At 49.5% G+C, this 14,114-nt stretch overlaps 1 protein-coding gene across 1 annotated transcript; it reads right to left on the reverse strand.

The window, feature by feature from the left end:
• Positions 1-10,329: 10,329 nt before the first annotated feature.
• On the reverse strand, positions 10,330-13,857 carry ZNF697 (zinc finger protein 697). Its single transcript, XM_040999183.1, has 2 exons — positions 13,557-13,857; positions 10,330-11,826 (listed from the first exon to the last, which is right to left on the reverse strand). The coding sequence occupies exons 1-2, from the start codon at positions 13,798-13,800 to the stop codon at positions 10,388-10,390; spliced, it is 1,683 nt and encodes a 560-aa protein (XP_040855117.1). The 5' UTR covers positions 13,801-13,857; the 3' UTR covers positions 10,330-10,387.
• Between the last annotated feature and the right edge of the window lie 257 nt (positions 13,858-14,114).

Genomic DNA, 14,114 nt, shown 5'->3' on the forward strand with positions numbered 1-14,114 from the left:
GAGCCATTCTTACAGGAAAAGGAAGAATGCTGCTTCCTCATGGCAAGGATGAACACAAAGTGACTGGATTGGCTGGTGGTCTCCATTGCATTCACACAGAGGATTTTTTGTTTTGGCCAACACAGTCCACATGTTCCTACTGATATGGGGCATAGAACTAACTGGTGATCCAGGATGCTGCACGCAAGCCCGCCGTGTGCCGTGATACACCACGTGGGGGCAGCAATGACCGCACAAAGGAACCTTCCCTATCTGGACTCTCCTGGCCTTCCCTCACCTGGGTCCCAGAGGACAGTGTGCATTCAGTGGGAAGCATGGAAAGGTGTTCAGCCAGGATCAGTGCTGTCTGTGAGCACAGAGCGCAGAGCTGAGCCGGAGACACTGGGGGCATGCGGAGGCTGTAAAGCAGGGGAGGGCAGAGAAGGTGAGTGGCAGGGGAGGACACCAAAGGGGATGAAGTACTTTCCCTCCAAGCAGGCAGGGAGTAAAAGGAGAAAGTGGATTTTATAGGACTCAGCCACAGGGGAGCTGGCAAGTGTGTGACAGTCTATGGAAGAACTGGCTTGTTTAAAATGTCAGGGGACCCTGCGTGATGGCCTAGTGGCTAAAATCTTCACCTTGAACATGCCAGGATCCTATATAGGCAATGGTTCTAATCCTGGCACCCTGCTTCCCATTCAGATCCCTGCTTGTGGTCTGGGAAAGCAATCAAGGACAGCCCAAAGCCTTGGGACCCTGCACCCACGTGGGAGACCCAGAAGAAGCTTCTGGCTCCTGGCTTCGGATCAGCTGAGCTCTGGCCATTGTGGTCACTTGGGGAGTGAATTATTGGATGGAAGATCTTTCTCTCTGTCTCTCCTCCTCCGTATATCTGACTTTCCAATAAAAACAAATTTTTATAAAAAAAAATGTCAGGGGACTCAGAGATTTTAGGAATAAGTGCATTGCTTGGCTCCCCCAAGAGGACTATGAACAGGGACTGGAGTGGACGTTGTGAGTCATGAACGAGACTCCTTACAAGAGAGTACAGAGGTGAACGACAAGAAGCAGAGGCTGGATTGCCCACTCTGTGCCCAAGGGCAGGGCCCTGGGTCAGTAGCAAACACTGATGCTCTTGGCATCTTTTCTGAACAACGGAATGTTCCTGTGGTGAAGCAAGCCACCCTTTCTCCCAAATAGAAGAACCAGACTGGGGGAGTCATGCTTCCTGGGACACTGGGTGCTGGGGGCAGGAGGTGCTGGAGGAGGAGGGTCTGGGGAGGGCTTCTGGCTGGTGGTCTTCCTAGTGTGCACTACCCTGGCCACAAAGGCAGGAAGCTTTCCTGGGAGTCCAGCCCTCACTTCTTCCTGCACTGGCTGAGCTCTGTCCAATCAGGAGGTGGCTAAGCAGAGCAGCCTCGTGGAATGCAATCAGCCAGTTCACTGGGACTCTGTTCCTGGCTCAGCAGGCTATTATACAGCCTGCGGGGGAGTAGGGGGTGCTCATCTGCGAAGGATTCAGCCAATCCTTCTTATGGGACTTCCTCTCAGCAGCAGGCAAAACAACTATCACTGAACAGTGATAAATCAGGACACGGTAAAAATCAGGTCAATCAGGACATGCCCTGTCTCCCCTTTAGACAGGTTAAGGCATCTGTTAGATGCTTTCCAGAAGGTTCTGGAAACCCTGACTCCAGTTCTTATAGCTGCAGACTCCTTCTCTTCCATTTTACTGAGAAAACTGAAGCATGGAAAGTGAAGGGGCTTTATCAAGGGAGCCCAAACTATCAGTGATATAGTTGGACTAGAACCCAGCTTTCCTCTACTACTCATAAAATCCCTGTAGTGAGGAACCAAGGAGATTGCAGCTTGAGCTCCAGGGCCGGCAGGCACACAGGTTTCTGCAGAGAACTGCACATGAGGGGCAGGACAACAGCATCTCTCATCATTTCTGAACATGCTCCAGACACACCAAAGCTCCCACCAGGGCAGCTCCTGCCAGCAGCACATCCTGCTGGTTCTAGCATCCCTCACACAGATGTGCTTCCACATGCTACAGTCTGCATGTGCCCAGCAAGTGTGCAGCCCACCAGGGAGGAGTGATATTTCTCCACCAGGCACTAGTCACAGTCCAGTGTGGTTGCTCACAAATGTGTCTATCTCTCCCACCTGAGTGTGGGCTCTGAGAAAGGACCATAGTGACCCTGGTGGGGCAACCTGTGCATAGCTATAGCCCCACATCTGGTACAACAATGACTTACAGAAGAGCTGGAAGTAGAACACAAGGCTATTTTGTTTTGAAGATTTATTTGTATTTGCTGTGCAAAGCAACAGAGATGCAGAGACAGACAGAAAGAGGTCCACCATCTACTGGTTCATTTTCCAAATGGCTGCAACAGCTAGGGCTGAACCAGACCAAACCCAAGAGCTCCACCCAGGTCTCCCACATGGGTGGCCAGGAACCATGCACTTGGCTCATCTTCCACTACCTTCCCAGGCACATTAGCAGACAGCAGGATCGAAGTGGAGTAGAAGGAACTTTAACCAACTCTTTGATGAGGAATGTTGATGATGCAATGGCTTAACCTGCTGCACAACAACACTGGCCAGGGAACAGGATGTTCTTGAGCCACATGGGTCTGGACCATTAGGAACAGAATTTAGGACATGGATTAGAAGCTCTTAACTACAAGAATCTCCTAAGGATGACAAAGTTGGCCTCTACATCCACCAGCAATGGAGACCTTATATTTGCTAATAGAAGAAGGGGAGATCCGAACTTGTGGATGTCACAAAGGCGGAGCCAAGAACTGGCCCTTCCAACTTATGCGCAAGGACAAAACACCCTAGGATGAGACTGTCAGGGAGGACAGTTTCATATAGGCTTTGCCAAAAAGTGTGGCAGATCACCCCTGCACTTCTGCCTGATTGGCCTAAGTGAGAGTCATAGGAACATGTCACCCTGTGTCCCACGGGGAACCCCTTGACTGTGATTTCAGCTGAGACCTCAACCTGGCCTGTTCACTGGTCACACAGGCAAGAACAGTAGGCTGCACCCCAGTCTCTCTTCTCTGTCCTTGGACGAGCTGTGCTGGGATCGCCTTGATAAGCAATTTTAAGAAGTCAAATGTGACCCACAGCCTATTTGACAGCCACAGGTGGTGAATGTGACCTGAGGCATACCTTCCAGCCATGCGTGTCAACATGATCTGTGACTTGGTTGGAGGGTTCAGAAGACAGACATGCCTTCTATGCAGTGTCATTGTTGAGTGGGAAGACTGTTGAAAATGCCCCTTTCCTAGTCTATGTAAGTTGTGCTCGCTTTACTACAGTAAACATACATGTTTCATCAGACTGTCCCCAGTGGTTCTTGGGGCTAAAGAACACCATTGCCCCACCACCACAGTGGTCTTGGAGCCTGCTGGTAAGAAAACCCCCCGAAAAGAAAAAAGCACACAGCCCTAGTGTCTGTCCAGCCCATGGAGCCCCAAGGCTGCTGCCTAAATGTCGGCTTGTAGGATGAGCTCCCTGTACAGGTGGAGGCTGGCAGGTGCACAGGGTTCACTGTGGATAAGGGCCCTGATCATGGAGAGGAGAGTCCTGTTTGGAACCAGGCTATCACTGCCAGCAGGACTGAAATCCTGGTCTCTCATTTCTGTTTTGTCGGCAAAGTTAATCTCTTCACCTTCCTGAGCCTGCTTCCTTAACTGCACAATGAAGGCTACGCCCCACCTGGAAGATCTGCCAACAATACTGAACAATTTTCTAGTGGTTTTGTGTCTTTTGGCACTCCTGTACTCCTGCAGCTCAGTTTCACAGTGGCGCAGTCTTCTCTTGGATAATCTGCTTGTTTGCATAGAGCCAAAGCTGTCTGAGAAGGTGGTTTCCTGGATCTTTCCCAGCTCAATGACATCAGACAACCCACCTGCAAAAACATCAAACCTCTCCTAGGGTTGTGAAGGGTCTAGTCCTAGGGCCAAGGAGGAGCCCAGTAGGAACTGAGTCCCTCTCTTGTGATACATGCAGATAGCTCAACTGCACAACTTAATGCTGACTTAAATATGCCCTACTGCTCCTGGAGAGCAGACTCAGAAAGGTTCATGTTTGGATGAGTGTTTGGGGCAGCAATTAAGATGCCACTGGACATATCTGCTTCCCACAGCTGTTTGGGAGACCCCGTTTGAGTTCCAGGCTCCTGATAGAATGAACTGGTATATTGAGAGTACTTTCTCTGTCTCTGTCTCTCTCTCTCTCTCACACACACACACACACACATACACACTTTCTCACTGTCTGTGATGCCATTTGGAGAATGAACCAAAAGATTCTTCTATGTGTAACTCTGCCTTTCCAAATTAATACAAATATTCTTAAAACAAAGGTCATTAAACAGAGAAACTTGATAAATGACACATCTTGCTGCCCAGCTGACTACTTTCCAGGCCAGCAAATGAATGCATGGAGTACAAGAGTGGTACGGATTTCACTTGGACTACTGGACAGGCAATACCACTGGCATGCGCTTCGGCTTAGCAGAACTGACCTTGAAGGCAGAGGCTGCAAGAGGGAACTGGAGTCTGCAGTGCATGTGAGGCTCTGACAGGGAAACAAGAAGAGCCAAGCTGGGTGGTTCATGCTAGATGCTGGCCAAACGTGCTCCTCCTGCCGCCTACAGAGCAAGATCAAGGTGATTGCCAAAAGCAGCTGAAAAGTGAGATGCTTAGGATTCTGCTTTATTCAGCAAGCTGAGGGTGGGGATGAACATCTGCAGGGGAGGAAGGCAGGCTGAGTGGAGGACAGGGGTGTTTGTGGGTAGTCTTACCTGCCCCTGCAGCATTCTCTGATGAGCAACAAGTAGACCCACACTTGGCCTGGCATCTCCTTCCTGCTAAGGAATGTGTGTGTGAGGTCAGTCCTGCCAAGACTGCACCTAGCATTTGCATGGCCATGCTGGGCAGGGAAAGGACTCTTGGAAGCACAGACTAGCAAGCAGTTCTGATCTTGCAAAGAGAACAAGGTGCTTTTTACACTCCTCTTTCCTGGGTCTTGATAATCCCTCCTGCAGCATCTGTAGACTCCTTGTTTTTTAAAAGGCTGGGCAGAGAAAAGCTAAGAAACATTTTCAACAAAGGCCAGTTCAACAGATAAATCCTATTCATTATTATCAGAAATCATTAAGCTCTACAGACAAGGAAGCAAGGGAAGAAAATCCTGCGTTCTGTGATCTAGGAATACATTTTTTTTTAATCATTTCATTTGGAGACTGTAGCCCTTCTCCATAACCACCTATCCATGACTACCTTTCACAGATTGATAAAGACTGAACACACAAATGTTTGAAAATCAATACCAATAAACTAACATCAACACATTCCAAGTTACCCAAAGCCTTCTTAGCATAAGCATGTTGTTCAGAGTTGCTGCTTGTGATAAGCAGACTCCTTAGATGTCAGCTGTCAAGCAATTTCAGCATTCTCTAGGACTGACCTGAACATTCTAGCATAGGAATCAGCAAACATTTCCTATACAGGACCATTGGTAAGTATCTTCAGATTGTGAACTGAGTGGGGAGCGGTGGGGATGATGGGGTGGGAGGTAGCAGTCCCTGCTGTCCGACTTAAGGATGGAGCTGTCAGTGTCCCTGGGCAAGCAGCAGACGGTGGCCTGTGTACTTGGGTTCCTGCTGCCTGTATGTGGGAGGTCCAGATGGAGTTCCGGGTTCCCACCAGATCCAGGCCCTGGATGCTGCAGCCATTTGGGAAGTGAATGGGCAGATAAATCTCTTGCTCTCCTCTCTCTTTCTCTCTCATCCAGTCACTTTTTTAAAGAAGAAAGAAGTTTTATAAAATTCATTTATTCTATTTGAAAGACAGTGACAGACAGAGGGAGACCTAGAAAGGAAACAAAGATCTTCCATTTGCTTTTTGCCTCCCCAAATGGCTACAACAACAGAGGCTAAGCCAGAAGCTTCATCCAGGTCCCCAATGTGACTGCAGGGGCTTAATTACCTAGGCCACCTTCCATTACTTTCCCAAACACATTAGCAGAGATCTAGATTGGAAGTAGAAGAGCTGGGACTCAAAGGGCACTCATTCAGGATGTCTGGACTGCAAACAGTGGCTTAACCCACTACGTCAACATGTCATTCCCAAGAAAGATTCTTTTTAATATTTATTTATTTTTCTTGGAAAGCAAGATTTACAAAGAAGAGACAAAGATCTTCTACCCACTGATTCACTCCCCAGTTGGATGCAATGGCTGATGCTGAGCTGATCCGAAGCTAAGAGCCAAGAGCTTCCTCTGGGTCCCCTGTGTGGGTGTATTGTCTCAAGGCTTTGGGCCGTCCTCTACTGCTTTCCTAGACTACAAGCAGGGAGCTGGATGGGAAGCAGAGCAGCTGGGATATGAACCAGCACCCATATGGAATCCTGGTGCATGCAAGGCAAAGACTTCTGCTAGGCCCAGAATATTCTTTCTTTCTTTTTTTTAATTGTGGATGAAAGTGGGCATCCTGACACACCATGTTATCACTTGGGTTGCTCATACCCTGTATCATAGTGCCTAGTCCCATTTCTGATTCAGCTTCCAGCTAATGCGTGCCCTGGGAAATAGAAAAGTGATGGTTCAAGCATTAGGGTCTGTGCCACGTAAATGGGAGAACCGGTTGTTACTCCTGGCTCCCGGCTCCCCTTTGTCACAAGCTGGGTTGTTGCAGACTTTGGGGAAGTGAACCAGGGGAAAGAAGATCGATCCTTACCTCTGTGCATTTCAAATAAATCAAAATAAAATAAACATTAAAAAAGGCCATGGATTATTTAGTCACAAGTGTTCAACACTCTCTTAGTTTAGTGCTAAAGTAATCATGGACAATGTCTTAATGTGGTTGGATGTGTAGAACTTCGAACAAAATCTTACTTACAATGGTCAGCATTGTGGTACAGCAGAATAAGCTGCAGCTTGCAGTTCTGGCATGTCCTAACACAGAGCACACATCCAAGACCCCACTACTCTGCTTCCGATCCAAACTCTTGCTGCTATGCCTGGCAAGGTGGTGAATAATGGCGAAAATGCATGGGCTCCTTCCACCCATGAGAACTTAAATGGAGGTCTTGGCTCCTGGCTTCAGCCTGGCCAAGACACAGCTGTCATAGCCACACGAGAGAGTGAACCAGTGGATAAATGATCGCCCCCTGTCTCTCCCTGTCACTCTTTCAAATAATATTTCTTTTGAAATCTTTGCTTTAAAATCTTGTGAATAGCAGGCCAAGGTTTGATAGACTTGAGAACATAGCTTCCACACACTGAGCTGGGTGACATTTCACAGGGTGACAATTAAGGAATCAGGAATGACACAGTGAATGACAGATATGCATTTTAATATCAAATATGTCACATTGGTTTCTGAACACCAGAATGCTGTTCAAGGAACCATCATTAAATAAAATAACCTGAAAATATGGTAATTCTCACATACATAAGCACACAGTCACACAAAATCTGTTACTTTGCAATCATTAAATTATTCACTATTTTAACAAAGAGCTGTAAAATAACATTATCATGAAGGAAAATGTGCACAAACTTCAGAAACGCAGTTCAGATTGTCTTTGAACACAGGTTCTTCTGTTGTACTTTTTCAGAAAGGTACCGCCTCTTGTCTATGAAGAGACCTCATGGCTCAAGGGGTTAACTGCTTATCTTCCAACCTAGAACTAAGCTTTAATGGAAAATACCTAATCAACTGTTCCAGACTTGACTCAGTAAAGGGCAGCAGAGGAAGCCTGCTCTTAGCCACACTCCCCAGGAAACAAATAAGATACCTGCACCACCCTCAGGAATGGGTTGATGGGAAGAGTCTTCAAATAAAAATTTTCAAGAGTGGCAAAACTATTATTCTACAGCTACAGACAAGAAACAACCTCCTGAATACACTGATCCTCACTTAATACTCATGTTTCCTGAAGAATCGTGAGAAATTGGGAATCACCTGTTAAATGTACTATGAGGTTGGGGTGTTGTGTTAAACCCATGACTTCCACTAAGGGATTTGCTCACAGAACAGGTATGGATGTGGTAGCTAACTCCTACGCACAGTAATAGAACAAGAGGTAAATGAAGTATAAAAATTCCCACTGCCACTAAATTACCTTACATTGGCTTCAATGTCTACTCCCCATTTCAGTTTCTGTAAAACTGTTGACACGTGACACTTGATGCAAACAAAACTGCATGTAAAATTGGCAACAAACGACCAAAGAACCCATAAAGTAGATAATCAACCCATGAATAATCAAAAGTTGGATGAGATTTCATTGGCACAGACATGAAAGAACTTAAAATAGTTGTAAGAGGTAGATGTGCATGAAAAAACACCACAAAGAAATAATATTACCTACAAATCAGCCAAATTATTTTCAGGTGGCAAATATTCACTAGTTATTCAGACTGCAGGAGTCAGAATAAATCATGAACATTTTCTTTGCTGGTATTACATTTCCTAACATTAAAAAACTAGTGTTTTTCAAAACTAGAGTTTGAAAATCTATTTCCATTTTTGAATAACAATAAACTGATTAAGAGGGCAGGAATAATTGGCATTATACAAGCCCAGGATGCTCAAGATTTTTTTAAAAAATATGTTCTTATAATGACAAAAACATGCTTTCCTACAGTCCCCAGAGAAGTCATTTGCTAGAATACAACTGATCAAGTATAAATTACTACCATTCACAGAAACTTTGCTAAAACAGTCAAAACAACTTTATAGCTTCCCCTCCCCTCCCTAATTGTGTCCAACAGCATTGAAGATGCTTCCATGAAAGGTATAAGGTTAACAACTGCTAATGAAAAAAACGTTACTGCCTTTCACAACTCTAACTTCTAAAAGTTAACCTAGGAGTAGAATTTTCAGTATGGGTGATTGAAATCTACTCCACAGTCATCTAACTATAGCTCCCTACCAGAAACAAAACCTAGCCAGGGTACATAATGAGGGGACAAAGACCAGCTCTGTCAATAAGGACATCTTTTGCACTCCTAGGCTAGCCTTTAAGTTCTCCACCAAGCACAAGAATTTTCGGTGTGCTTGTCTTACTACATAATTCATGACAGGTCCATGTGTCTAGCAGCTGAGCTGGAAAATACAAAGTATCAGGCCATACCTACTCACACTGATATCAGCCTTTCTTCCAACAGCTGGCCACATTCCTGTCCTTAGGCTTTCTGTAAGACAGGAGCCATAATACTGATCTACCTCACAAAGATGTGAGCAACAACTATCATTAAAAATCATAAAAGCACCTTGCAAGTACAAAAGCGCTATTTTGGCATCTAGATCAACAACCAGGAAACATTCATTGCTTGTGCTATTTGGCAATGTTGCATTTATACCTCTCCCTGACTGTGTCCTCCTTGTGTACAGCCTCAGGATTTCTACAGAGCTTCCACGGGTCAGTGGGAAAATTCCACTGTTGGCCTAGATCTTCCATCAATATGGATGGAGGAGGAAGTGAGTGGGGAACAAGGTGCACAGTGAAGGCAACTGGGAAAGAGGCCTGCATCCCACCCTCCGAATGCGTTGGTCTCCTGTACTCCCCAGGATAGTGGCTGGATGCTCCGATTTCCGTGCACATGCACGATTACAAGTGAGACCTAGGAGATAACAGAAGACCGGGTCACATCAGACATGGGAGGTGGAGGTGAGTCCCTCTTGTAGAGAACCCTTAGCCAGCATGAAGCCGGGGTTATTTTCAAGAAAGTAGCAAAGAATCAGCAGCAGGACCAGGACTCCCCAAATCTGAGAACCAGTTATGAAAGAATCTTTAACCCCAGAAATGGTCTTTTGAAAAAAAAAAAAAGTGTGTAGGCTTTCTGCTCAGTTTTTCCTCAAATAGCAGCTCACTGTGGTTCAAAGAAGGTTAGAGTGTACTAAATCCCCTTTCCTGAAGGAGTGACCAAGTTCCCCTAGCTTTGTTTGGGGGGGTCTGGGTAAACACTGGCTTACTACATGCCAGGATCAAAACACTATTATTTATACCCGTGTTTTGTTTACTCAACAATCCCCTGCTCCAACCACACCCGGTCCACTGGTTCCCAAAGGCCATCAGCCCAACCTACTCCACTGCCTGCCAACCAATGCATGAAGTCCCATCATGAAGATCTTCAAACTGCCTGCTCCTCCACACCCTACAAGCCTGTACACTGTGAAGTCATCAACCAAGCACATCTCCCAGGCAGGGAGGAGGCTGAGAAAACATAGCATCCCCAAGGAGCAATTCATCTAGAACCCTTCCCTTCAGGACCCCAACACCCAAAGGAGCCCTAGTCACTCTGAGATTGTCCCTCCCACCCCTTGCTCCTTTCTGCACCCCACACGTTCTCCGGAGTGCAGCCTCCCTCCAGCCCAGCCCTAGCACAGGTGCAGCTTCTGGTGCTGGGCGAGGTGCGTTTTGTAGCGGAAGCCTTTGCCACAACCAGCACACTTGTGCGGCTTGTTGCCGGTGTGGATACGGCGGTGGCGGATCAGGTGCGAGCTCTGGATGAAGCTCTTGCCGCACTCGATGCACGTGTAGGGCTTCTCGCCTGTGTGCGTGCGCTGGTGCTGCGTGAGCGTGGAGAAGTCACTGAAACGCTTCTCACACTGGCCGCAGTGGAAGGGCTTCTCGCCCGTGTGTACGCGCAGGTGGTTCACCAGGTGCGAGTTGCGGCCAAAGCCCTTGCCGCACTCGCGGCACACATAGGGCCGCTCGCCTGAGTGCGTGCGCTTGTGCGTGAAGAGGTGTGAGCTGACACTGAAGGTCTCCCCGCATTCAGAGCACATGTAGGGCTTCTCGCCTGTATGCACGCGCTGGTGCTTCACTAGGTCCGAGCGCCAGCTGAAGCGCTTGCCGCATTCGCCACAGCCGTGCGGCTTCTCACCCGTGTGGATGCGCTGATGGTTGGCCAGGTGCGAGCGGCGCACAAATCCCTTGCCGCACTCCCCGCAGGCGAAGGGACGCAGCGCGGCGGGCCCGGCACCGCTAGCTGCGGCATGGGCACGCCGGTGACTGAGCAGGTGCGAGCTGAGGCTGAAGGCTTCACCGCACTCGGGGCACGGGTAGGGCTTCTCGCCTGTGTGCAGGCGCTGGTGCTTGAGCAGGTCAGCGCGCCAGCTGAAGCTCTTGCCACAGTCGGAGCACAGGTTGGGCCGCTCGCCCGTGTGCAAGCGTAGGTGGTTGGTCAGGTAGGTGTTGCGGCTGAAGCCCTTGCCACACTCCCCACAGCGGAAGGGCTTCTCCCGCGGGGGCCGTGCCAGCGTAGGACCCGCACCAAAGCCCCCCGCCACACCCACACCCATCATCCCCACCATGGCTCCACACTCGCCCGACAAGCCGAAGGGCTCCAGGCTGGCCACAGCCGCAGCCTCGGCCAGGCGGTGAATGCGCTGGTGCTGCAAGAAGGCGGCACCCGGGCTGAAGCTCTCCCCACAATCGGGGCAAATGGTGGGCGCGTCCATGATGCTGGCCACAAGACTATCAAGGTCCCCGAGGTCCACAGCCACAGGGTGGTGGGGCCGGAGAAAGCGGCGGTGTGCAGGCTTCTCACCTAGGTGCCGAGTCCCCAGGGCAAGGTGGCGCCTCCAGGGGAGCACAGCAGGAGGCTGCTGCTGCTCCTCCCTGTCCTCCTCCTCCAGCTGGTTCTCCCCAGCACTTTCCTCCTCCTCCTCCACTTCCTCCTCCTCCTGCTGGGGACTGCGGGATACGCTGTCCGACTCAGACAGTCCAGCGAATATGGCCATGTCGGCTCCTCCAGACTCATCATCCTCTTCCTCGGGACCAGCAGCCCCTCGGGCCTCCCGTAGCAGCCCGTCTACAACAAAAATGGTAGCAGAAGTGGTTACTCTATGTGGGGTGTCAAAGGCAGGTCCAGAGCAAACCGTGGGGCAAGGTGCTGCTCATTCTCCTCCCTCGGACTCAGAAGGGCACCTGTGCTAAGCCTCCCTCCCCCCCCAGGGAAAGGCCTGGTATGGGAAGCACTCTCTCCCTCAGCTTGAAGGCAGCTGCCCATGGAGAGGACAGCAGGCCATTATCTGCTGTCACTGTCGCTGAGATGCCACCTTGGAGGGCTACTGAAGGCCTTGGCAGTCAATACTGGAGACAGTCCACAGACTCTCTGGAGGAAAGGTTTGCCCACCCCAGGCCCAAAGCCCCTGAATCAAGCCTGTAGCCCCAAAAGACAAGACCAGTCCTGGAACTCCAAGAAAAGCCAACCTTGGCTTACCCAATTCTCAACTGCTTTTGAAAACACATCGTGTCAGTCTGGAACAGTTTAAGGTGACCCCCAAACTGACAGATGGTAGGGAGGGAGAGGTGCCAAGAGACAGAGTGGAAGGGGTACACAGAGCTGGTGAGCCCAGGCTGAAGGCTGATCCAGGATGCATGGAGCAGCCCCGAGTGGAGGGCAGCCAGGGAGTCCCAGACAGGTGAAAAGCCTCCTGTTTGTGTGCCCTGTGGGGGTGGGCGGGCAGGCAGGCAGCAGGGCAGCTGAGGCCACGCTGCAAGGGAAAGGATGTCATCTCACAATGCTGGCTGTAAATTCTTTCAGCTCTTTTCTGTCCCAAGGGCAAACAGAGCAGGACATAAAGCACCCAGTGCCCAGAGCCAGAATCCAGGAGGGTGGAGTTCTAGCATTTTTCTCTTTGCATGTCAGGAATAGCAAGGGATCCAGCAGCAGGCCTGGGTACCTTGGGAAGGAGTCCTCTGGGCCCGGGCAGGTCACTTACGGCTTCTGCTGATCTACAGCTTGGGACCAGGACTGGGACTGCCCATGTGCATCCTATCTGTCTGTCTGCCCAACATGGTGGTACCTCTCTACCTGCCTCCAATTGTTTAGCTCTCCCAGGAACACAGCGAGGTGGGTAGGCTGACATGATCTGTGAGGTACTCTGTGCCAAGCTGGTATTGACAGCAGCGTTCTCTGGACCTGTGAGGGAGCCCCTTCACCCCAGCTCACACGCACAGCCTGTCTCAGACTGGACCAAAGGCTGACTGCCCCAACACAGACACTAAAAAAGCTAGGTTGGTCCAGAAGTCTGCTTAGGAATCTTCTTTGGAAAATGCCTTGACAAAGGATGCTGTCCTCGCTTAGGATCCTAAAGGAGCTAGAGGTAAATGGGAGGACAACTTCCATAAGAAGTCCAGTTTTCAAGTGCAGCCTGTGCCACAGCACCTTAAGGTACCTCTTGCAATGCTGGCATCCCACATAGGCACCACTTGGCATCTGGCTACACTGCCTCTAGTCCAGCTCTCTGTTAATGAGCCTGGGAGAGCTGCAACAGATGGCCAAAGTGTTTGGGCCCCTGCTGCCTCTGTGCGAGATCCAGATGGAGTTCCTGGCCCCTTGCTTCAGCCAGGCCCAGCACTAGCCATTGCAGCTAACTGGAGAGTGAAGCAGTGGATGAAATATCCCCCTCTTTCTTGCTCTCTGTCTCCCTCACCATCCATCCCCATCTCTTCCTCCTACCACTGCCCCCTTTATTGCTGTGCCTTTTAAACAAACAAATGAACATTTACAAGAAAAAAAGTCCACTTCCTCCTCACCTGTGCAGACATTGGACACTGCTTTGCTGTGCCTCGAGGCCCCTCTTCTGGTTGCATCCTGTGATTTACAGCCCATTCCCCGCACCAGGCAGTGTTCCACCTTCTTTGTATCCTGGGGATTGGAGCCTACAGCTCTTTCCTCTGGGTCTCCTTCCAAGTCCTCAGAGTTCTCAAAATCAGAGCCCATCCCTTTGTCTTCTGAGTCCTGATGTTGACACACACCCTGATTTTTGGCGTATTCCATCCGGGAAAAGGGCGAGAGGGGTGACTGGAACACCTGATCCTGACAAAACACACAGGAAGCAAAGAAAAGTCATGTCAGTCTGGCATCAGCCCCTTGCTATGTCTGCCTTGGATTCCTTGGTCCAATAAGATGCCTCATGCCCCAAGCACCAAGTGGCAAGCTGCCACTTCATGCCATGTAACCTTCAGGCAAGCAACTGAGGGCAGAGAAGGGTAGCCGGGTGGGTGGCAGGGGGGCCAGCGAAGCGACACACCACACACTCACTGGAGAAAAACTGGATCTGCCTCTGTCTAGGAAGTGGCCATCCAATAGTG

The sequence above is a fragment of the Ochotona curzoniae genome, unplaced genomic scaffold (genome assembly GCF_017591425.1).
Source record: "Ochotona curzoniae isolate NIBS_2020 unplaced genomic scaffold, NIBS_Ocur_1.0 scaffold_1037, whole genome shotgun sequence".
Taxonomy (NCBI): Eukaryota; Metazoa; Chordata; class Mammalia; order Lagomorpha; family Ochotonidae; genus Ochotona; species Ochotona curzoniae.